This window comes from Perognathus longimembris, chromosome 13 (assembly GCF_023159225.1).
Source record: "Perognathus longimembris pacificus isolate PPM17 chromosome 13, ASM2315922v1, whole genome shotgun sequence".
Lineage (NCBI taxonomy): Eukaryota > Metazoa > Chordata > Mammalia > Rodentia > Heteromyidae > Perognathus > Perognathus longimembris.
In genome coordinates, this window is record NC_063173.1 from 60,055,879 (window position 1) to 60,081,757 (window position 25,879).

The 25,879-nt window shown below is 48.0% G+C and overlaps 1 protein-coding gene across 7 annotated transcripts in view; it reads right to left on the minus strand.

Moving 5' to 3' along the window:
• Positions 1–21,261, minus strand: part of Kmt5b (lysine methyltransferase 5B) — a 68,566-nt gene extending 47,305 nt beyond the window's left edge. For 2 of the 7 annotated variants that reach the window (XM_048359674.1, XM_048359670.1), the window contains exon 1: positions 20,865–21,261. In XM_048359674.1, coding sequence (XP_048215631.1) covers positions 20,865–20,901 — 37 coding nt within the window. In that variant the 5' untranslated portion in view covers positions 20,902–21,261. Of the gene's footprint in view, positions 1–20,505; positions 20,754–20,864 lie in introns of those variants that run through there. The other 5 variants (XM_048359676.1, XM_048359677.1, XM_048359669.1 and 2 more) reach the window with 4 other exon arrangements.
• Positions 21,262–25,879: the final 4,618 nt, after the last annotated feature.

Below are 25,879 nucleotides of genomic sequence, written 5' to 3' on the forward strand. Positions count from 1 at the left end.
AATACTCATTATCAGTTATCATTCTGCTGCCTAGAAGAGTGTGGAATCTGTTCTTGTTGCCATCTTGCCTACAGGATGCCAAAAGCTACCCCAATCAATATTAACGCATGCTAAGAAGGAGAGGAGTTAAAGACAATCAGTTGACGCTAAGAAAGGTTTCATAGCCACCGTAGAGGCTTTTCTTGGTACAGTGTCTCTGCCTTGAAACACACGAGTCCATACAGAAATGTCCCATTGGTCATGGCTGGCTGACAATATCTGAATATTAATATTAACCACTGAGTATATTTAGGAATACAAATTATCTCAAATTTATTCCAAAACTGGCAGAAAAAAATAGAAAAAAAGTAGTATTGGCCACTCCTTAAGTGACCTAGTATCCTAGGTCATCATCTCTGTTCTGTTCATTTCTTTCTGGGATCTGATTTCTCAATATAAAAATGTCAGAAAAGTTTTAGAAAGCCCTACATTCCACATACTGGTGCTACAGACACTGAGGATATAGCAAGGAAAGAACAAGGTTTCTGCTCTCATCTATGCTGTCCAAGTAATCTAATACCTGTGGGGCATTCTAACTGAAAAAAGTAGAAAATAATCTCTTAAGAAATAACTTATAGGACTGGGAATATGGCCTAGTGGCAAGAGCGCTTGCCTCCTACACATGAAGCTCTCGGTTCGATTCCCCAGCACCACATATATGGAAAACGGCCAGAAGGGGCGCTGTGGCTCAGGTGGCAGAGTGCTAGCCTTGAGCAAGAAGAAGCCAGGGACAGTGCTCAGGCCCTGAGTCCAAGGCCCAGGACTGGCCAAAAAAAAAAAAAAAAAAAAAAAAAAAAAGAAATAACTTATAATTATAAAGCTCATTGGAGAAAATAAAGCAGTCAATGTAGCAAGGAGTGCTTCAGGTAGAGGAGGCGATAGCAGCTTTTTTTCAGAGAGCTAAGGGGAAACTGGCAGCACTTGGAAGTTTGCATTAGGTCAGGGGAGGTAAGTGCCCAGGCAGAGGCTGGAACAGCCTGGGGACACAACTGAGGCTTAGGCGTTTCCTCCGGATGACCTGAAAAGCAGAAGAATGAAAGGACTGGCTGTGGCCTTTCTCTTCCCCTTCTGGTCCCAAGTGCTTTGGGAGCCACACAAAACCAGTTCTAAAAATGGCATAGAAGTGGCATCAAGAAATCTGGATCAGAAAGATGTGAATCTCTTAAGGGGGTAGAAGAGAAACAACAAGAAGGGCTTTAAGAAGATACAGGAAGGGGCTAGGAATATGGCTTAGTGGCAAGAGTGCTTGCCTTGTATACATGAAGCCCTGGGTTCGATTCCCCAGCACCACATATATAGAAAACGGCCGGAAGTGGCACTGTGGCGCAAAAAGAAGCCAGGGACAGTGCTCAGGCCCTGAGTTCAAAGCCCAGGACTGGCAAAAAAAAAAAAAAAAAAAAGAAAAAGAAAAAAAGATACAGGCAAACAATGCCAAAGCTATGAGACACATGTAAAGCTGTCAAGGCCCTCATAAAACCCAAAGAGGTTAATAAACGCAAGATTCCACAGAGTGCCAGGGGTAAGTTCCAACAGCCTGCCCATGTTGCCCACCAAGCCTGGGAAGCAAGTTTGCGCCTATATGGCCAAGGGTCTTAGGATCCACCTGCCCAAGGCCAAAGGAAAGGCTGCAGCTCCAGCTTCTGCTCTGTGTCAAACTCTTGCTTAGGATCCCAAAGTTGTCCAAGCCCCGAGGAAGGGTTCATTGTAAACCTTTGCCCATCAATCTAAGGATGGATGACTGGTGTCTGTCCCCCCCCCCCCCCCCCGCTCACCCCCCACAGCTGCCATGTGCTGGGGGCTGGTGTCCTATGCTGTTTCTAAGCTTTTAACAGCAACAACAACAAAGAGTAACAAGATCCAATTTGTCTTGTTTTTGTTTTTGCTGTGCGCCAGTACTGAGGCTCAAATGTAGGGCCTCTTTCTCTCCAGCTTTCTGCTTGCAGTAGGTACTCTACCACTTGAGGTACAGCTCCACTTTTGGCTTTTTGCTAGTTAATTAGTGATAAGAATCTCATTGTCCACCTCACCCCAGTTAGAATGTCCATTATCAAGAAAGCAAATAATAAGAGATACTGGTGGGGATGTGGCCAAAAGGGACCACTACTACATTGTTGGAAATGTAAAATGGTTCAACCATTCTGGAAAGCAGTATGGAGGCTCCTCAAAAGACTAAACATAGAACTACCCTATGATCCAGCAATCCCACTCCTGGACATTTACCCAAATGACCACAAACAAGGCCACACTAACACTATCAACACAACTATGTTCATAGCAGCATCAGAAAGAATTGTTCCATCAGAAAGAATGGCATTGCCCCATTTGTAAGAAAATGGAACAACTTAGAAAAAATCATATTAAGTGAAGTAAGCCAGACCCAAAGAAACATAGACTCCATGGTTTCCCTCATTTGTAATAATTAATATATGTCTAGGATAGTCCTAGCAGAGGATCACAATAGCTCAATAGCTATTTACATATGACCATCAAAATGATGTTAATTCAAATGAATTCCAACATATGCAAACAGAGGTTTATGTTGTTGTTTTTAATGTACTGTGTAAAGTTATTTCTTTTTCCCCCTTTTGTTTATCTACTTTTGTCATTTTTTTAAGTATCCTATGTCTTGTATATACATTTATCTAATTTGGGGATACTCACAAGACACTATGTTGGAAATGAACTTTACAACTTGTGGAAGGGGGGATTTGGGGGGAAGGGAAAGTGGGAGGAAAACGAGAGGAGTATCAATGTTTGAGAAGAAATGTACTTACTGCTTTACTTATGTAGCTGTAACCTCTCTGTACATCACCTTTGCAGTAAAATTTTTAAAAAAGAATCTCATTGACTTTTTGCCCAGGCTCTATTCAGTACATGATCCTCAGATCTCAGCCTGCAGACTAGCTGGGATTATAGGTGTGGGCCACTAACCCCTGCCTCCAAGTCAGTTTCAAAGGACCAATGTGGCAGCTTCCTTTGGGAAGAGTTCACAAATTAATACTTTGCCAGGAGCCACTACTGGAGGTTTTAAGCTCAGAGCCTTGCACTTGCCTAACAAGTACTATACTTCAGCCATGGCCCTTCCCTTTTGTAAGTTAATATTTTAAAAAGTAAATTGTGGGCTGGGGATATAGCCTAGTGGCAAGAGTGCCTGCCTCGTATACATGAGGCCCTAGGTTCGGTTCCCCAGCACCACATATACAGAAAACGGCCAGAAGCGGCGCTGTGGCTCAAGTGGCAGAGTGCTAGCCTTGAGCGGGAAGAAGCCAGGGACAGTGCTCAGGCCCTGAGTCCAAGGCCCAGGACTGGCCAAAAAAAAAAAAAAAAAAAAAAGTAAATTGTATTGACAGGTAGGCACTGGTGGCTCATGCTGGTAAGCCTAGCTACTCAGGTGGCTAATACCTGGAGGATTGCAGTTTGAAGCCAGCCTAGACAGAAAAGTCTGTAAGGGGCTGGGGATATGGCCTAGTGGCAAGAGTGCTTGCCTGGTATACATGAGGTCCTGGGTTCAATTCCCCAGCACCACATATACAGAAAATGGCCAGAAGTGGTGCTGTGGCTCAAGTGGCATAGTGCTAGCCTTGAGCAAAAAGAAGCCAGGGACAGTGCTCAGGCCCTGAGTCCAAGCCCAGGACTGGCAAAAAAAAAAAAGTCTGTAAAACTCCATCTCCAATTAACTAGCAAGAAAAGCCAGCTAGAACAGAGCCAGACTGACTACCAAGTGGTAGAGCACCAGCCATGAGGAGAAAACAAACAAAAAACCAAATGAGCAGGGCTGGGGATATGGCCTAGTGGCAAGAGAGCTTGCCTTGTATACATGAGGCCCTGGGTTCGATTCCCCAGCACCACATATACAGAAAACGGCCAGAAGTGGCGCTGTGGCTCAAGTGGCAGAGTGCTAGCCTTGAGCAAAAGGAAGCCAGGGACAGTGCTCAGGCCCTGAGCCCAAGGCCCAGGACTGGCCAAAAAAAACAAAACAAAACAAAAAAAACAACAACAAATGAGCGCTTGAAGCACAGAGTTCAAGTCCCAAAATCAGAGGGGAGGAAGGAGTTGCAATAAGGCTACTAATAATTTCTACAAGAAGGGAAAGCTAGGAAACAGATAACTGTAACAAATGGAAGAACTAGTGGCTTGCAGAAGCAGAGTGGCAAGGTGTAGGTCTCATGGTCCTTTCTGCAGGTTTTACTGACAGTGCCCCTGCTCAGACTGAATGTGAAAGAAGTGAGAGAGGACTCAAAGGTACCTCCAAAGAATGGAATTCATAAACACTTAGGCAGGTAGCAAAGACTACAGGCAGGCCACATTTGGTTATTTCTGAGACCCACTAGAGGTCCAAGTAGATAGAGTAGGCAGGTGATACATGGACCTGGGGTACAGGTCCAGGCTAAACCCAGGAATCTAGGCCAGAGCACTGGTGAAGTAATAAAAGGAAGTATGGGTGAAGTCCAAGAACTAAGGGGAGGGGGCTGGGGATATGGCCTAGTGGCAAGAGTGCTTGCCTCGATACATGAGGCCCTGGGTTCAATTCCCCAGCACCACATATACAGAAAACGGCCAGAAGTGGCGCTGTGGCTCAAGTGGCAGAGTGCTAGCCTTGAGCAAAAAGAAGCCAGGGACAGTGCTCAGGCCCTGAGTCCAAGCCCCAGGACTGACAAAAAAAAAAAAAGAACTGAGGGGACCCACTAATCATGCAGTCAGGATAAGCACAAAGCAGCTCAGAACAAAGCAAAGAGGCAATCAATCTACAGGGAAGGAGGGGAACAAGAGCAAGCCCGGAGCAGGGTTTCAAGATCCTTCTTCAAGACCCTTCAACCTGGGCAAAGGCTGCAGAGGCCCAGAAGGCACATCTATTTCTTTTTCTCTTCTAAGTCTTAGCTCCTGGGCAGGATACTGATGATAGAGCCCTGTTTAGAAACTAAATGAATGTCTAACATGAGACAGTGTCTTGACACATGGACTGAGGAAGACTGGGAGACTTTTGCTTAATAGATAGCAGAAGTTTCACCTGCCAGAAAAGACACTGAACTTAGTGTCTTCTCTAAGGGTTTTTAGGCTCTGTTGAATTTTTTAGGAACTAGGTGAACTCTCTAGATTGAATAATATGGTTCATATGAATGAAGAAGGGAGTGCAAATCCTGAGGGGGACTTGCAGGGTATCGTCCCTCCATGTTTGTGTGCTCACTGAAGTGATGCAATGAGACTCCAAGGAAACACAATAGTGATTAGGCTATGAGACCACTGACATCACAGGAAGAAGTGTGTAATTCATACTCTAGTGCCCAAAACATAGGCGTGGAGGATCAATGTGAAAACACCCTAAAAAACTGGTATTCATATAAGTATTTAAAGAATTAAGAGAAACCAGTAATAGGAGTCTCATGCCTGTAAGCTACTCAAGACGCTGAGATCTGAGGATCCAAGTTCAAAGCCAGACCAGTCAGGAAAAGTCCATGAGACATTTATCTCCAAATAATTTCCAAAAAGCTTAAGTGGAACTGTGGGTCACGTGGTAGAGTACTTGACCAAAAAAGCTAAGGGACAGTACCCAGACTCTGAGTTCAGGCCACAGTATGGATGGATGGACACACACACACACACACACACACACACACACACACACATTATAAAGGTGAGGGTGGTAGATTTTTAATTCTAGCACTCTGGAGGCTGTGATTTCAAGGCCAGCCTGGGCTACATTGTAAGTCCGTGTCTCACCATCACATCATAATAGCACTAAGGAAGAAAACACCTACCCAATACCACAGGGTTCAGTTTCAACCAGTAACACCAACATCTATCTTTAGGGGGATCAGATGACTTATAATTTGTGTGTGTGTGTGTGTGTGTACATCTTGAAACACAAAACGCCTCAATCGTTTCACAAGTTTCAGAAGCAAGTGTAGTTATCTCAAGGGAAATGCGCTAGTTCACATGATGTGCCTGCCCTATGCCCACCAGTGACAGGTCCTTAACGTGTGTCAATTCCTTCTCCTGACAAGAGTATACACTTTCAGAAGTTTTTTTTTTTTTTTTTTTCCAGTCCTGGGGCTTGGACTCAGGGCCTGAGCACTGTCCCTGGCTTCTTTTTTGCTCAAGGCTAGCACTCTGCCACTTGAGCCACAGCGCCACTTCTGGCCATTTTCTGTATATGTGGTGCTGGGGAATTGAACCCAGGGCCTCATGTATACGAGGCAAGCACTCTTGCCACTAGGCCATATCCCCAGCCCCGTGAGAAGTTTTGTATTTGTTTTTGGATTTGTGCCAATCGTGGGGCTTGAGCTCAGGGCCCGTATACTGTCCCTAAGCCTTTTTGCTCAAAATAAGTGCTCTTACCACTTGAGCCAGAGCTCCACTTCTGGCTTTTTCATTTTTTTGTGCCAGTTCCGGGCCTTGAACCCTGGGCTGGGTGCTGTCCCTAAACTCCTTTTGCTCAAGGCTAGCACTCTACCACTTGAGCTACAGCTCTACTTCCAGCTTTTTCTGTGATTAATTGCAGAAGTCTCAGAGACATTCCTGTGCGGACTTGGCTTTGAACCACAATCCTGAGATCTCAGCCTCCTGAGGAGCTAGGATTACAGGTGTGAGCCACTGGTATTCAAGTCTTTCAGTAGTTTGGTGTTTTTTTTTTTTTTTAAATAAAGAATTCTGTTTATAATCTCTTTCAACCTAAAAACAGGAGATTTTTTTTTTTGGTGTAATGTCCCATACAAAACCAGGATTTAAAAATATCTGTCCATCAAAAAGCATTGATTCAAAACAATTATCAAGAATGTTAACACAATTCCTGTGACATAACCAAGAGCTCTTTAGCCAGTTTAATATGTTGAGCTTGTCTGCATAGCTTATCATAAGAGAAATTATCCAGTGGTAGAGAAATACTCCCTAGTGGTTGAAAAGTAAAACTTAACACACATTTTTAAAAACAAGTTCTAACTTGTTAGAGGACAATAACTCTTTATTTTAAAAAGCAAATAAAAACAAATGGTTCGGCCACAATTTGGTAAGAAAACAATTCAATATACCAAACAGTTATATCAGTGTTATCCCTGGAGAATAAAATTACAAGCAAAAATTTATAGGACATATACTCAGTTTTTCCAAGTGAACATGTGTTACTTTTGTAATAAAAAAATTAAGACATAAATAAAAAGGAAAACAGGTTGGCAGCTTCTCACCACAGAGCCTCTGTTCCTGGGATGCTCCTAAAGGGCTCACTCACTAGCCCTGCTCAGTGCTACCCCAAGATGTTTATTTCTAATGGTGCTCATTACAGCCGTGTTCACTCCTCGGAATTACCCAAATATACCCCCGCTGCAATGTAAACTAAGTAAGGTACATATGTATACTACTGGAGCCTAGCTTAAGCCTAGTCATACTACAAGCCCATTCATATCACACCCTGGATGCAGTATGAATCAAACCTAAAAGCTACAAGTTAGCCCAAAGGATTATTAGAACTTTCTTCCAAATCTAAAATTACAGAAGAACTCACATATATCAAGGAGTTCCAAATCAATCTTTACCAATAACTATTTCACTAAGTCTATCTGCAATCAATATATACTTAAGACTCTGTGGAATCCTAAAGTAGTAATTCTAGTGACTAAGCCAATATAAGAGGCCATGCAAAGCTATCATAAGCAGCTGTGATCAATATTGCATCACAAGACTGTAATACAGTTTGACAGCGCAATTGCTCAGTTGTCAATATGTTAGAAAACTACCATGAATTCATGTTCATATCTGACCCTATCAATTCTGTTGTTCAGAAATAAGTCTCAGCTGTGCAGCAGTGGTTCACACCTGTAATCCTAGCTACTAAGGAGGCTGAGGTCTGAGGACCTAAGTTTGAAACCAGCCCAGGCAGGAAAGTCTGTGAGACTCTTAGCTCCAATTAAATCACAGAAAAAGCCAGAAGTGCCCATAGCTCAAGCCATAGCTCAAGTGCCAGAGTACTAGCCTTGAGCAAAAGGAGCTTACGGAAAGTCCCCAGGACAAGAGTTCAAGCCTAAGGACTGGTAAAAGATAAAAATTTTAAAAAGAAAGAAGTCTCACTCTTAAGAAGCTAGATGACCTGTCTGAGTAGTTCCTCCAGTGAAATGGTGTAAAAGTGGGAAAGCCTTGTAAGTTCATAATTTTACCTCTACCTAAGGCAGAGCTGTTTCACTGTAAGACTGGAGCTATCAGGTTAATTCAACTGCCAATTGGCTACCTAGACTTATCAACTCAGCAGCAAAGAATAGGTCTCTCTAAATGCTTGCAAAATGGCAATAAATGTACAAGTTATTTATTTTGTGGCTACTGTTCCTGCTTTCCTTCTCTAGCTCTGAAGGGTTTTGAGGTCAGCTGCATTCTGTTTCAGCTATTCATTAGTTCTCCCAAGCCCCCACACATGGTCATGCCTTCATCTGGACCACCAAGGGACAGGAGCCTGAAAACCAAGGATACTTTAATAGTACCCAACCTTCTTCCCTTCAGGGTAAGATGATGGCTGGAGATACCATCATGAACTTCTAAACCACTGATCCTGGTAAACTGGTTGGGCTAAGTCATCTAAAGGAGACTGCAATAGCCTGAAGATTAATTAGAGTCCAAATTTATCAAGCCCTAATCTTTGGGATCTGTGACTGTTGCCTTATAGGAAAAGCATCTCTGAAGATGTTACTAAGGATTTTGTGCTAGAAGAGACCAACCTGGATTACCTAAGTGATTCCTTAAAGCCATCACAAATGTCTTTGTAATAAAGACAGAGAAGCTGGTGGCATGCCAGTGGCTCACACATGTAATCTTAGCTACTCAGGAGGCTGAGATCTGATGATCAAGGATCAAAGCCAGAAGCCAGGCAGAAAAGTCTCTGAGACTTTTTCTTCACTAAACTACACAAAAGCCGGAAGTGGAGCTGTGGCTCAAGTGGTAGAGCACTAGCTTTGAGCAAAAAGACTCAGAGACAGTGCCCAAGCCCTGAGTTCATGCCCCGCTCCCCCACATGCACAGGCAGAGGGAGAGGAAGAGGAAGACTGGACATCATACAGAAGATCAGAGGTAGCCACCAGAAGCTAGAAGAGGCAAAGAAAAGATTCTCCACTATAGCATATAGATCCAGTGAAACTGATGTGGAACTTCAGGTCTCTGCAACTGTGAGAGAAGACATTTCTATAGTTCTAAGTTACCATGTGTGTGGTTATACTTGCTACAACAGCTCTAGGAAGCAACTACAGAGATCATGAAAATCAAGGAAAACCAAGTAAAAGTGTTTCCCAGTTACCACGCTCCAGAAATATATAAAATTCCAACACATACAGAGAAAAATTACAACACGTTTCAAATAACCATACTTAGGGGAAGAAGCCAAGGGCCTAGCTCCTTTGAACAACTAAACTTCTGTTTATCAAAAGCAATACTAGGGGGGCTGGGGATATAGCCTAGTGGCAAGAGTGCCTGCCTCGGATACACGAGACCCTAGGTTCGATTCCCCAGCACCACATATACAGAAAACGGCCAGAAGCGGCGCTGTGGCTCAAGTGGCAGAATGCTAGCCTTGAGCGGGAAGAAGCCAGGGACAGTGCTCAGGCCCTGAGTCCAAGGCCCAGGACTGGCCAAAAAAAAAAAAAAAAAGCAATACTAGGGGGCTAGGAAGGTGGCCTAGTGGTAGAGTGCTTGCCTAGCATGCACAAAGAGGCCTGGGTTCGATTCCTCAGCACCACATAAGCAGAAAAAGCCAGAAGTGGTGCTGTAGCTCAAGAGGTAGAGTGCTAGCCTTGAGCAAAAAGAAGCCAGGTACAGTGCCCAGGCCATGAATTCAAGCCCCAGGACTGCCAAAAAAAAGCAATACTAGGAAGTGGAAATATGTTTTGGTAGGTATCAAGGGGAGGGCACAGGATTGGGTGAACAAATGTACTCGTTATATTCAATATGCATTATGTAAAAAATGAACTATGTAACTTGAGGGTAGGGATGGGAGGGGAAAAATGGGGAAAGAAAGATGGAAAGGAGTGTTACTGATTAAGATGCATTGCACTCATAACCTGACTTATGGGATTGTAACCCCTTTGTATAATTACTTAACAACAATAAAATTAAAATAAGGATATTTAACTGTTTAAGTTGTTCCCTACTGCCCCACTACAGCTCTGAAACATAGCTACAGATATATGGATTATATTGTTTTGTGCTGGTCCTGGGGCTTTGAACTCAGGGCCCAGGTGCTGTCCCTGAGCTTTTGTGCTGAAGGCTAGTGTTCTGCCACTTGAGCCACAGCTCCATTTCTGCCCTTTTTCAGATGCTGAATTGGAGATGAGAGTCTCATGGACTTTCCTGTCTCGGCTGGCTGTGAACTATGATCCTGAGATCTCAACCTCCTGAGGAATTAGATTCCAGGTTTGGGCTGAGGATATGGCCTAGTGGCAAGAGTGCTTGCCTTGTATACATGAGGCCCTGGGTTCGATTCCCCAGCACCACATATACAGAAAATGGCCAGAAGTGGCGCTGTGGCTCAAGTGGCAGAGTGCTAGCCTTGAGCAAGAATAAGCCAGTGACAGTGCTCAGGCCCTGAGCCCAAGCCCCAGGACTGGCCAAAAAAAAAAAAAAAAGATTCCAGGTTTGAGCCATACCAAGTCCCCGGCTAGATTTTAAACTAGCTTGTCAATTATACATCTTTTTCTTTTCTTTTTTTGTGCCAGTTCTTGGGTTTGAACTCAGGGCCTGGGTACTATCCCTGAGCTTTTTTTTTGCTCAAGGCTAGTTCTCTACCACTTGAACTACACCTCCACTTCTGGGTTTTTGGTGGGTAACTGAAGATAAAGAGTGTCACTGACCTTCCTCCTCTGGCTGGCTTCAAACCATGATCTTCAGATCTGTCTCTTTCTTGAGTAACTAGGTTCACAGGCATGAGCCACCAGCACCTGGCTCAATTATACACCTTAACTATTAATCCACTGTGATAAGCCACACAACTACTACCTTCCATACAAGTATTGTGGTTGAACATTTTTCTATTTATAAAGCTACAAATAATAATTATTTTGATAAAATTTGAATTTTTCATTTAACAAAACATTTTAGATACCAAGATACCTCACTAATGGTTAAGTTTACTTTGACATAATTGCAGTATTTGGCTAATAATCTATGGTCAGACATGGAATAAACTATCCAAATGCCTCACTACAAAAAAATACTGCTTTATAGTTCTTTATGTATTGCATTCAGACTTGTGTGTGGATTTTTTTGTTTGCTTGTTTGTTTTCTGTCTGTCCTGAGGCTTGAACTCAGGGCCTGGGCACTGTCTCTGAGCTTTTTTTGCTCAAGGCTAGCACTCTACCACTTGAGCCACAGCCCCACTTCCAGCTTTTTGGTAGTTAATTGGAAATAAAGCCTCAAGGACTTTCCTGCTAAGGCTGGCTTTGAAACATGATTTTCAGATATAAGCCTCCTGAGTAGCTAGGATTATAGGGGTGACCCTGGATCACATTTAACATATTTTACAATGGATTTTATTAAAGAAAGACCTGATGGCTCCAGCAGTTTGGGTTTTGTTTTTAAAGTTTTAGTATTTTTTGAATAAAAGTTTTAGCCCACGTGATTGTAAGAAAACTGAAAAGGCAATAAAACCACAAAAACACATGGGAAAACAACTAAACACTTGTTTCCTGGTCTCTCCTTTTGACCCATATGCTTACCTAGTTGTAACTACAAACAAAATAAAGGAGGCTTCTTTTGTTAGCTTTGTAGCACCCAGTCAAAACACCAGGCTACTGCCAGGCACTGTGGCTCACACCTGTAATCCTACCTACTCAGAAGGCTAAGATCTGAGGATCATAAAGACAGCCCAGGCAGAAAAATCTACCAGACTCTTGTCTACAATTAACAGCAACAAAAATGGAAGTGGAGCTATCACTCAAATAGTACAGTGATGCCTTAGCCAAGAAAGCTCAGGTGGGCTAGAAATGTGGCTTAGTTGAGTGCTTGACTAGTGTGCATGAGGCCCTGGGTTTGATTCCTCTGTACCACATAAACAAATACTTAAAAAAAAAAAAAAAAAGCTCAGGTACAGCACCCATGCTGAGATCAAGCCTCAGGCTAGCACACACACACACACACACACACACACACACACACTCACACCAGAGCCTTACTCTGCCTTCATTTAGTACTTTATGATACAAATCATCTGATCTAACACCTCATAAAATATAAAGAACCCACCCCCTATGTTTGACACACAAAATAAAGGCTTCTAAATAAGTAAGGCAAAAGCAAAAGGAGGAAGGGGGAGAAATATCAGAAATTGCCTTTCCATTCTTCATCTTACTCCCCCCACCCCCGCCCTGTTACACATCATGTCCTTCGTTTTAAAAAGAACAGTGAGTGGCTGGGCCCAGCGGCTCGTGCCTGTAAACCCTAGCTTCTCCAGAGGCAGAGATTGGGAAAGAAGGATAGCAGTTCATAGACACTGGGCAATAAGTCCACAAGACTCGTATCAATCAATAAAAGCTGAGCACACGGGTGTGCAAGTAGGCAGGAAGTGTCATTTAAATAGGAAGATCAAAGTTAAGGTCAGCCCAGACAAAAATTGAGACCCTATCTCAAAAATAACCAGAGCAACAAAGGCTGAAGACTTGGCCTAGTAAGTGCAAGGCACTGGGCACAATGGCTCAAAATCTGTAATCTCAGCTACTTGGTAGGACGAAATTGATGTCAGTCCAGGCATAAAGTTAGTGGAAACCTCATCTTGACTAGTAGATGGGTAGGTGATGTGTCTTGTCATGCTATCTATGCAATAAACAGAAGAATTTAAGTCCAGGCTAGATCAGGCAAAAACTGAAAAGACTCTGAAAAACAACTAAAGTAAAAAGAGTCAGGGGTGTGGCTCAAGTGGTAGCTTGCATGTGTAGCAAACTCAAGTTTCTCAATTCAGCAGCCAATATTACCAAGGAAAAGAAGAGAGAAAAAGAAATGAATATAAGAAAAAGAATGAATATAAGAAATAGCATATTTTACTTTTCCCACGGCTCCTAAGAATGTGATTCCTGGCAACAATGTACATAATTAAATCATACCAAACTGCCCCTCACTACCAACATGGAGACAATGGGTTTTTACAGGAGAATTCAGCATACTGTGTGTCTGGTAAAATTAAACATTGCCAAAGGAAAAAAACTAATAAACAAAACAGCTCCATTATCTAGCATTTCCTATATCCATTCTATCATGTAACGGGGGGAGGGGGAAAGACCTAATCTGTAGTTTTTCCGTGATTAAACAGATGAGACAGTGGAAAATGTCCCCAATTGTATTATAGAAAAAGAGGCTCTTTCTGGTCGCAGACCATGAGATTAGAGACAGAACAGTTAAGAAAATGAATGCAATACACTGGGGATGGGGAGAGACCATCTTCTGTGAACCTCCAGATACAGCATGACAAACATGCTAACAGACTAGACATAGATGGTGAGGAACACAGTCAAGTATCGCTAATAGAGGCAGAAGTTTTAGACTGCAAGATAGCCCTGAACTGAGTCAGGGAGTACTGAAGAATAGCTTTGCAAGGAAGATGAGAAACTCTGGGTTTGCTGAATTTGGGAAGGCGGACACCACTCAGAAGTTGGAAGACTTTAGAACTACAAAGAGAAGCAGAATAACATTGATAAAAAAGGCCTTTCCAGCATTTCAACATCATCTCGATTCACTTCAGAAAGTCTTAAATTATAAGAAACAGGCTCAACTGGATATAGCTGTAATCCCAACTACTGAGGCAGGAGGTTTTTGAGTTAAGAGGCCAACTTGAGTTACATAACAAGACTCTGTCTCAAAACAGACAAACAGCTGGGCACCAGTGGCTCATGCCTATAATCCTAGCTAGTCAGGAGGCTCAGATTTGAGGATCACTGTTCAAAGCCAGCCTGGGCAGAAAAGTCCATAAGACTCCAATCTCCAATTAACCACCAGAAAACGAAAAGTGGTGCTGTGGCTCAAAGTGGTAGAGTGCTAACCTTGAGCAAATGATTTCAGGGACAGTGTCCAGGCCCTGAGTTCAAGCCCCATGACTGACCACAAAAAAGGGGGGTGGGGTGGGATATAAGATTTAGCACGAGACACACTGGAAGATGGTCAAGTCTTGCAAAGCAGCCCTCCAGTATGGTGAGTGTTTGCATGTGGCAAAGATCTAGCTCAGTGTCCAACACAGCGAACTGTGAGGACCGGAAGCTGCTGTCTAGCATAACAGAGACCACATCTAGTGCTCTATATACAGCCTCCCATGACTGCTCTACAGCAACCCACAAACAGTACCGATCCCTTCACTTGCCCCATGTCATGCAGCCACACAAGGGTCGTCTAACACATACACAATACTACTATCATCTCCCTACTTTAACCAATGAGAAGAAATATTAGAGGATTAGCAAAAAATTAAGCCAACACCAAGTTGAAAGACTGCACCACTTTTTTCCTTTTGTATTAAGGTTACAAGTCAATGTCTCAAGCTTTCTAGGCAGCTGCTCTACTACTTAAGCCTATGCTGTAGCTAGGATTATAGGGTGCAAGTATGCCAGTTCATTGGTTGAGACAGGGTCTTGCTAACATTTGTCCCAAGTTTGCCCTGTGCCTCAATCTCCACATCCAAATAGTTGGAATTATAGGTATGTACTACCATGCCCAACTGAAAACCTGTACATGTCATAAATAAAAGATGGCACTACAACCCCGTGACCCAAACAAATTTTTTATGCATTATTCCCCATTTGAAGATTAAAACCACATCAGAATAGAAAATGGTTCCTCATTTCATGGGTTGCAATGTGGAAAAAGAGTTAAATAGGTGTGTAATTATAAATTCTAGTAAGAGATATAAAAGAAACAAATAGTATGTCAGGAGAGAGAACACAGTAATAGACTTAAAACTGGATATTCAGGGAAAATAAACATTTGTATAAATACAAAAAGGATCACCATTTTGGGGTCAAAAACACTTTTCCTGGCGCTGGGAAATGTTGCCTAGCATGCATGAAGCCCCGGGTTTGATTCCTCAGTACCAATAAACAGAAAAAGCCAGAAGTGACACTGTAGCTCAAGAGGTAAAGTGCTGAAGCCAGGGACAGTGCTCAGGCCCTGAGTTCAAGCCCCAGGATTGGCTAAAAAATAAAAAATAAAAGCACTCTACCACCAAACCACAGTCCCAGTCCCAACACTTTTCTTATCTACTTCTACCTACCGAATACCTTCCCAGATTCAAACTTGCTAGCACCTGGCACCTGGTTAAGGCCTGTTTTAATTTCTCCTTTAAGGGAGTGAGACAAGCTTTCCCACAGCTTCTCTAAGCCTAGACTCCCCGGGCTCAGAGGCTGAAGGTCAATCCACCTTCACTCCACCTGGGGGCAGCACTACCTTCCTAAAAACAAGTTGGTTTCTGCTAAAAATGGGTAATTCTCCCTATGATACAACACAAGCATTTCCCTGGAAACAAAAATATCCCTCAGAAATCACTAATGCACATGCTATTTCACCTTGTTGTGTAAATCAGATGAAACACCTCATTCTGTAGAGAATCTGACACAGCATTTACAGAGTCTACTAGGAGACACCAGGCACTGTTCATGGTGCTGGAATAGTGGCTCTGGCCAGGGAAACACTAGAGGGTGCATGAGAGCTTTTGCTTTCAGGAAAATCAAGCAGAGCTACTGGTTTTGGCCAACAGCATCATGTGAAAGAAAAGCATCTGAAGAACAAGGCAGAAGCGTACAAAGCCCAGTGGCCCTTCCGTGAAGGAGTTTTGTGGTAAGATCCAAGAGGCAATCTGTGCATGTGGTTATTGGTGACCAGATGTCCTATAAAGGTGGCACAAGCTAGAATGCAGGTGCCTGAGTAGGTATTGTTTCTTACTCTAATAATCCTTCAATACCCCCTAGAGCTGCAAGGTATGGAGTTTCTCATTCAGATACTAGCTAGCCTCAACTCAGACTGTCTGTGCCCAGAGACAGTGACCAAACTGGTTTTGTTGTTCTAGGAAGCCTCTGGCACCATGGGTATATTGGTGCATAGTGAAGTTTAAAGGAGCAACCCTGTGGAAACGCTTGTGCATGCTTCTGGGATCATGAAGATGAATGCTAAATGCATTTGGCTCCATCACCAACTACATAAACGACAATACAGGGCTGGGAATGTGGCTTAGTAGCAGAGTGCATGCCTAGCATGCATGAAGTCCTAGGTTAGACTCCTCAGTAAGCCAGAAGTGGCGCTGTGGCTCAAGTGGTAGAGTGCTAGCCTTGAGCAAAAGACGCTCAGGGACAGTGCTCAGGCCCTGAGTTCAAGCCTCAGGACTGGCAAAATAAATAAATAAAATGATACACTCTAACTTACTGACTGAACAGTATAAGAATCAACCCCCCCCAAAAAAAAGTTTAAAAAGGAAAAACAAGCTATCATTAGATGTTAACATGATTTACAAAAATAAACAGAGGTGGGGGCTGGGGATATGGCCTAGTGGCAAGAGTGCTTGTCTTGTATACATGAGGCCCTGGGTTCGATTCCCCAGCACCACATATACAGAAAACGGCCAGAAGTGGCGCTGTGACTCAAGTGGCAGAGTGCTAGCCTTGAGCAAAAAGCCAGGGACCGTGCTCAGGCCCTGAGTTAAGGCCCAGGACTGGCAAAAAATAAAAATAAAAAAATAAAAAAAATAAACAGAGGTGAGTCCTCATTGCACAAATGGATTTGCTCCATAGCATGCACAAGTACATTTGTTAACAAAGTGTTTCCTTTAACTTGACTAGACCAAGGTGAAATTTAGATCATAATGATACATAAATAAGGCTGGTTAAACACCGGTCAGGCATGACCATCCATCTCAGTTGACACTTCTATTACTCTAAGTAACATCAAATTATGGGAAGAAGACGAGACACATAGGACTGTTTTCCATTCCCACTACCACCCCCCACAAATTATGGAAAAGAAATTATAATAAGAACTAAAATGAGAACAGAACTGTGAACACCTTTCTGTGTTGGGTGTGTGTATATTAAACGTGCTACATGCCATTCTTCATATAGCAGGGTCTATAGCTCTCAGCCACTAAAACCGCAAGATCTTAATTCATGCTTCGCACTTAAAAACCTTGAACAGAAAGTATGTTTTAAGATTTCAAGCCAGGTAACAGTGGCTTATGCCTGTAACCCTAACTACTAAGGAGGCCAAGATCTGGGGCCAAGGTTCAAGCCCAGCCTGGGCAGACTCAATCTCCAAAATAACCAACAAATGGCTCAAATGGTAAATTTCTAGCAGAACAAGCAAGTGGAGCAAGGGCAAGGCCCTGAGTTCAAACCCCAGCACCCCCCAGAAAATTTTCAAAATTAATCATCTCCATAGCTCATAATTCTAGCTACCCAGGAGACTGAGGTCTGGTGAACAAGACTTGGAACCAGCCCCAGCAGACATATCAGAGATTCTTATCTCTAACCAGCAAAAAGTGGAAGTATAACTCGGGCAGTAAAGAGCTGTGAGCAAAAAAAGGCAAGCGAGAATTTGAGGTCCCAGTCTCAACACACATATAAAGATAATGTATCCCAGAAGCATTTTCCAAATTATTTGCTTTTAAAGTTCATCAGCTAGTCATGAGCTTTATCTTAATAGAATTTTGATATGTGCTTCTGACAGCCAACAAACCCATTTTTCTACACGGAGAGATGTCAGTGAGACAGGTTCCCCTTGGGGGGAAAAATTAAAAATCAGGCAGAAAAATTAGTTACAAACCCCGTAACTTGAGAATATGGGTGGTGGTGGGAAAATTGGGAGGAAATGATGGAAGGAATGACATGGATCAAGATGCATTGTACTCATAAACTGGTTCAGTGAATACCCCTTTGGCTAGCTATTTAAAATTGTATCTTATACATAAAACTAGTTTTGGGCTGAGATGTAGCTCAGTGGCAAAACAGTTGCCTCACAAGTGCAACATCCTGGGTTGGATCCCCAGTACCAAAAAAGATGACAAAAAAAATGCAAACAGTGCTCTGGCTCAAGTGGTAGAGCGCTAGCCTTGAGCTGAAGAGCTCAGCGCCTAGGCCCAGAGTTCAAGCCCACAAAAAACTAGTCTAACGGCACAGTCGGTATACCTGAGATACATCACTTGATGCCAGGTGGCTCTCTCCCTACAGTTACTTAATGTACACCAGGTAACCCACAATGTGAGCTTGTGGCCCCATGTCTGTAAGTCTGTGGGAGGCCTTTAACAGTTAAGAGTCCTGGTGCTAATAACATAGTTCTGGAACTTCTATCCACTGAGGATGATTTTTGTGAATGGGAAGAAAACAAAACTCACAGCTGGCACACAAAAGCACAAAGTAACGGAATCACAGTGATTTATCTGAAAGGATTTGCTGTGCAAGCCATGGGAAGGGCACTCCTGAGCACAAAGGGCTGCTCAGATGACACACAATTCTGTCAAACAACCCTAGAGACTCAGATGCTCATGTAGAGGAAAATCAGGCTGGGTTTCAGATTCACAAGACCCAAGGGGAAACTTGCAAACCAACAACACTCAACCACCCACAAACTCCTCCCGACTCTCAAACACTCAGAGCTCAAGGACACCCTAAAACCCATACCCCTCCTTCCACCCGCTCACCTTCCTCTCCCACATACATTCCCCATACGCAGTGTGGCCCGCTGGTATCTACAACAAGGGTAGGGCCAGACATAGAGCAGTGGCTGGTGAATATACATGCGAGAGCACACGGGGAGAAAGCAGGCAAAAAAAAGAATCGTTGGAATGACTTCAAAGGGTCTGGTTTTAGAGTCTGGGCAAACAACAGAGCCCTACTCTCATCTCTACAAGAATAAGCATATTCTTTTCACTCGCAATCTAAGTTACTTTTTTAATACTTCAAGTAACATTAGATAGACGAATTAAAACAAAAAAAAAGAAAGCGTATCAACTTGTAACAAATGATTAGCAAATGATCACTTTCATCAAGTTTAACTACTGAGCACCTACCCTGCCCCTGCCCCTAGGAGGCGGCCTGGGGATGGCAAGTAAACAAGCCTATAACACAATATAATGATTGCTCAGGGAACATAGAGGAAGCACACATTCTCTGGTGTGGGCCAGGCCTGGACGCCCATGTTCAACCAAAGGTGCAGCAGCAGGCAACATGCTCTCGGAGGTCTTTCTGGAGGATAGGTGCATACTGGGGAAGGCGGCAAGAGGCGCGGGAAAGCCACGCGTGGCACGACCCAAAGACACCAGGCAAGGCAAACTGGTGCTGCTGGAGCTTGGGAGCGGGAGCAGAATGCTGAGAGGTTAAAAACTCAAAAATGGACTGGCGTTATTCCAGACCTGTCAGATCAAACCGTCCGTGGACTTTGGGACGGCAGCTCCAACAGTGATGGGCCACACCCACCGTTCAAGTGCTCACACTAAGTGTGTACAGTAAGCGCGTCACTATACCTAGTGTGTACTTCAACAGGCACGACCCATCTGTGATTATCGCAAGCAAAGATAACTTTCTCCTTCCTTTTAAGAGGGTCTGTATTTCTGCTAATGGTTACAAAAACGTTACAGGCGCGTAGTCAAAGATGGAAAGGAATCAACTGCAGCTGGAACCAGCATCCCCTAGGGAACCTCACCCAGGCACCGGGTCCCCACCACCCGCCAGCCCGCGCTGGAGATAAACTTTGCATCAAGATCGCCCAAGTGTAAAAAGGCCGAGCAGCAAAGAACCACGACGTCATTCATCTGCCCACTGCGGACCCGAGTGGATTTCACCAGGCAAGTTCTTTCCGCTGAAGTCCAAAGTCCACATCTCCCCTGGCCAGTGCCCCTCAAGCCTCACCACCCCCACAGCTCCGAAGCAGGGCCGGGCGCGCCCCCGAGCTCGGGGGACTCTCCTCGGCGCCGGCAAACTGTGTCTACCACGGTCCTGCAAGGAGGATCGAGCTGTCACTTTGGAGACACGCTCGTCCCCTCTCCCGGAGGTGGGGGGGCGGGGTGGCCCCGGGCACATCACCTCGGGCGCGCGTGTGCGTGTGCGGCGGGGCCCGGACCCGGGGGGGAGGACCGAGCACAAAGAGGCGCGAGCGGCGCGGGGCCGGCGGGCCGGACGCGCTCGGCGGACACTCCACGGGAGGCTCGTGTCACAACAAAAACAACCGAAAGTTGAGCGCGGCCGCGGGCGCAGATTGGGCGAGCCCGATCCCGGCCGCCCATTGGAGAAGAGGGAAAACACGGTCCCCCAATCGCGAGCGGCGGGGCTGCGCCCCTCGTGCGGCCGCGGCCCGGCCCCGGCGCGGCCCGCCGGCCACTACCGCACCCTTCCGGCCGCCGCCACCACTGCAGGCCGCGCGGCCGCCCCGCCCCGCCCCGCCCCGCCCCGCCCCGCGGGGCCGCTCGCCCCCGCCCGGTCCCCCCGGCCCGGCCGAGCGGACCCCTCACGCCTCCGCCCGGCGCCCACCCTTCCCCCGGCTCACCGCCGGCGCGGCCCGCCGCCCTCTCGGGCCGCATCTGAGGCCTCGCTGCCCGGCCGCTGCGACGGGGTTCCGCGGTGCCGGGCCACGCCGTCCCGTCCACCCTCTTAGAAAATTAATCGCCAAAAAATAATTCCAGAGAAAAATGGAGAGTAAAATCCAAGATGGCGGCGCGGACGAAGCACCGCCCGCTACCTCCGCTGGGGGGGGGGGAGAAAAGAAGTCCACGCCGGCCGAGCCCCCCCCCCCGCCCTCCCCCCGGCCGCCGCCGCCGCCGCCGCCACCGCGGCCCGAACATCGCCGCCGCCCCCGCCCCGGCCTGCCGCGTCCGGCCGCCCCCTGCCCGCCGCCCCGAGCCTCACCTCCGCCTCGCGCGCAGCCCCGGGGTGCGAAAGGCATCCGCTGGCTTCGGGGCTCCGCGTCCCGCGTCCTCGCGCCGCGCGATGCCGCCTCCGGTCCCCGGGCGTCCTCACCTCATAGCCCCGGAGCCTCGCCGCCCTCGCCCTGGACGCGTCGTCGCCCCCGGTGAGCCACCCGGACACCGCCCGGGCCCCGTGGAAGGACACGAAAAGGAGTCCGTCGGAGACGGCGGAGGGACACCACGCCGGCCTCGAGCGTGCGCGCTCCCGCCCGGCGTCGCGGCGGCCCCGGCGGGATCTCGAGCCGGGAGGCGGAGAGACGCCGGAGAGAATTGAGTTCCCCGCCGCGACCACAGGCGGCGGAGGCACCAGCGCGACTCTCGGGAGAGCCGGCCGCGTCGTTGCCGTCGCTTCGCCTCGCGGCGGAGGGATCGCGGCGAGCGTCGACCCGGGAATCCCTCCGCCCCGCTGCCCTTTAAATCGCGGCGGAGGCGACGCCGCCGCGCGCCCCGCGGGCGCCACCTAGTCCCCGGGCCGTCCGCGCCGGGCAGCCCCGCGCGCCGCCCCGCGAGGCCCCGCCGCCCCCGGCCGCGCGCACCTGCACCTACCAGGGACAGCTCCCGGCCGGCTGGTCGGCCCGTCGGCCGGGGAGCGGGGCGCCGCCCGCGGGCCGCCGCGCCCCTCGCCCGCCGAGGCCAGGCGGCCCGGGCCGGCGAGTTTCTTTGTTGTGGGAATGGGAGTCGCCGGGGGCCGCCCGACCGGCTCCTCACGGGCCGGGACGGGTCGAGCTGCCCGCCGGCGGTTTCCCGAGCACCCGCTGCGTGCCGGCCTTCCGACCGACCGACCGCACCGCCGTGGTCCCGCGCCTCCCCCTGCCTGGGACTCTGCGGGCACCCGATCGCCTGCGGGGTTTGGCGGCGCAGGAAGATCGCCGAGTCCCCGGTCTCCCCGTCCCCCACACCCCCGGGAGGGCGAAGCCCTGCCCCTGGGGCTGGCAGGAGACCCGGCTGTGCGAAGTAACAACAAAGGGAGTTACGTATGTTCACCCTCCCCAGGCAGTGCTCCCTCCCCATAGTCCCGGGGGTGGGAGAACTGTAGGGAAACTGAGGCACCCACTGGCTACACGACCTCTGCGACGACTAGTCACCGCTGCCCCTTATGCAAACTTTTAAAGACCTCCAAGGAGAAGCTACCGTTGCCTCCACACAAGCCGAGCCTGAAGGGTGAACTGGGGGCGGGGGGGGGGGGCTGGTAAGGAAGTTGTGTGTGCTCTGGGAAGAGAGGAGAGGCCAGGACAGGCAGCCATTCCAGGAAGAGCCCCATCCTACCTCCGTGTGCCTGCACCCCCAGGGCCGGCACCGTAGCCACTTGGCAGAGACGCAGTGGACCATAAGACTGACCATTGCAAGGCTGCTCCTAAAGCCCAGCTAACAACCAACTTAACCTGGTCCGCCCTGCTCTTTGACCTTGGGTGGGGGACCCACTTCCACAGGTGGGAAGCAGGCCCGGGGACCTGAGGAAGGCACCCCTCCAGCTTGCCTCGCCTGTCTAATCCAGATCCCTCGCCCTTAGCAGGGCAGCGTGGGAGTATGTGGTGAGCAGGGCCAGACCACCCCTCAGGTAAAGCAGATCCTGGCACCTGCTCTTTCATACTAAAAGCAGCGAATGATGTGGCCCCAGAGGCCCCCTGCCAGGTCCCAGTTTGCTGAAACAACAACCCAAGGATGGCTTTGGTCTTAGTTTCTGGTTTATCACTCTACGTTCCCCCTTCCCAAATCTTCCTAGGGCTCGGCTTCAAATATACAGAAGGAGAATGGAAGTCACCTCTACCACCACATCACTGAGTGTCACCAGAAGTAGGCACACATGGGGAATATCACCGGCCTCCTATGAGCAGCCATAACCCTACAGTGACCTCCAAGGGAAGTCTGGCTGCCCAGACCCCAAGCCCAGCCAGGCCCCGGAGGCCCTTCCTAGCCCCAAGTGCCACCTTCCCCTACCCAAGCTTCAGACCCCACCACAACACTGCAGTGCACAGACCTTTCAGACGCACCTGAACTCCAGCCTCCTGAGATGTTGGCACCTCTACTTATTTCGCTCAATGCCAGGCCAAGTGTGGTGAGCACTGATTGCCTTGGGAGGGGGCAGGCTAGGCCTCCAGCCTGGCACAGAGACAGAGGCCCCTTGCCTGCACCGTCTGCTTCCCTTGCAGCCACAGCCGTAGTGCCAGGGAGGCCAGAACTCAGGACTCAAGACTTCGATGGAGTAGTGTTGAAGTCCTGTGCCCTTGGGGTCCTGATCTGTCCAGGAAAGCCAAAGCTGAGTGGACCAGAGGGCACCAGCAGGAGTCACCCTTTTGGAGGAGAGTGGAGATTTGACTTCCCTGTGGTGAGAGAGACCAGCTGGCAACTCCTTCTGCCACCTGGAAGGAGAGGGGAAGAGGGGACAGGAAGTAGGTGGCCAGGCACCTGCCCCGGCCCCACAGGACAGGAGCCATTGGTATTCACACAGTGAAGCCTCTAGAAACCCCACAGTAGCAAAGCCAGCCACCAGAGGCTGTGGCCCTCACCCCGCCTGGCCAGACAGTAAGGGATTAACAACTCTAAAGAAAGACGGAGCTGGCGGAAGGGGCTCTGCCAACCCCGGAAGCACCCTGAGGCTAACCAGAATGGCCGCCCAGCCCCAGGCTAGTCCAGACCTTTGCCAAGACATCGGCTGAGGCCAGAGTCCATTCCGCTCTCCCAAGCAGGGCCAGCGGTGGTGTGTCCAGGAGCGTGCCAGCCACACAGACTTGCCACCAGCCCTGCCCTGCTCACCCATTCCCTTTCCCCAATGCCAGGGGTCGCCGCTGGAAGCCCTGCTCGCTGGGAGCTTGTCCAGCCTGTTGACCCCGGAATTCCAAACGGGGGGACAGCATGCATCTCCCCCACCCCAAAATACAAGACTGCTTTGCTGAGAGCAGCTGTCTGAAATGGGTTGGGACGAGGTCTGGCCATCGTGGTGACTCTGAGGGTCCCCTCCCCGAGGACCTCTAGCCCACTGCCACCCTTGGCTCCCTCCTGCTCCTCCATGACCACCATCCTTTGACAGAACAGTTTCTGAGAGCCCCAGGAACGCATCCCAGGCTCCCGTGAGCAGCTGCAAACACTATGGAGGGCTGCCTGGGTTTGAATCCCAGCTCTGCACCTTCACGGCTGAGTGCAATTTGAGACAATGATGTCAGTGCCCTCCCACGGGAAGATTATAGAGCTGGGGCGGTGGTCAGGGGAGAACACTTGCCTTGCATTCCCAGAGCCCTGGGTTCAATTCCCAGCACTTCACCCCCCCCAAAAAAAAAAATCATTTCTAAGCTTAAGATGTCTGAATTTTTCTGCCGCTTGGACTTTTGGAAGTTCAGACACCACCATGTGGGTATTTAACCGGCATTTTAAATACAGCACAGCTAAACCGAACACCGGTGCACGGAAGCAGAGCCTCCTGCTACCCGCCACTCCTCACACACTTGCCGCCCCCCAGCTCGGCACCCGCCGGCTTCTCCGTGCGGGGGCCAGCCGAGTCTGTCCCGCTTCCAGCACAGCTCCTCAGGCACCGTTCATGTTTTGATTCATAGTCCAGGAAAGGGGAGGGGCGGGGGGAAGAGCCCGAGGGAGAGGGGAGGCTGGGAGGGTATTGTTAAGCTTCCAGGATGGGGTAAAAGAAGAACTCGGGGGCTCACTAGCCCCCCTCCCAGCTGTGGAGGCTCAAGCCCGTGCAGCCAGGGAGGCTGGGTGGAGCTTTCCAGCCCGCAGGTGCCCTGGAATGTGTGCGAGGCGTGTTGACCTGAAGCAAGCAGATGGACACAAAGTTACTGTACAATTAAGGGAGTCTCACCCTGTCCCCTCTGCTAGTCTCCCCCAAATTAAACTCAGCCCCAGCTAGCCCAGTTCTTTCACATACACATATGGAAGTCCTAATTCATTTTCTATTGCTGCAACAAAATACCCCAGGCTGGATAAGTCATAAAGAATAGAACTGCTGGGCACCAAGTGGCTCACACCTATAATCCTAGCTACTAAGGAGAGCCTGATATCCGAAGATTGCAGTTCAAAGCCAGCCCCCGCGGGAAAGTCCCCATGAGAGTCTTATCTTCAGTTAACCGCTCAAAAACTGGAAGTGGTGCTGTGGCTTAATTGGTAGAGTGTTAGCCTTGAGCACAAAGAGCCTTAGGGATGGTGCCCAGGCCCTGTGTTCAAGTCCCATGACTGACAGGAAGAAAAAAAAAGCCGGGGCCAGTGGCTCAGGCCTGTAATCCTAGCTACTCAGGAGAGTCTGAGAGCCTGAGATCTGAGGATTGCAGTTCAAAGCCAGCCCCGACAAGAAAGTCCCCATGAGACTCATCTCTAATTAACCACCAGAAAACCTGAAGTGGTAGAGTGCTAGCCTTGAGCTGAAGAGCTCAGGGAGAGCACCCAGGCCCAGAGATCAAGCCCCGCAACCAACAAGAAGACAAAGAAGGTATAGCTGGGCTCTGTGGCTCACACCTGTAATCCTAACTATTCAGGAGCCTGAGATCTGATAATTAAGGTTCAAAGCCAGCCTAGGCAGAGTCCACAAGACCCTTATCTCATAAAAAGCAGGAAATGGAGCTATAGTTCAAGTGGTAGTGCACCTGCCTTGAGCAAAAGAGCTGAGACAGAGATCAGAGTCTGAGTTCAAGCCCCAGTACTGGTATGCATACATGTGCTCCTGCACACACACACACACACACACACACACAATTTTTTTTCTTTTTAAAATTTGTTATTGTAAGGGTGATGTACAAAGGGGTTATGGTTACATAAGTCAGGTAAGGAGTACATTTCTTTCTCAACAATGTCACCCCTTCCCTCCCAATTTTTCCCTTCCATCCCCACCCACAAGTTGTGTAGTTCACTTTACACACACGCGCACGTGCACGCGTGCACACACACACACACACTTAGGGATGAGTCTCCTGTAGCACATTCTGAGTACCCAAGCAAGAGAGTTCCTAGAGGTGT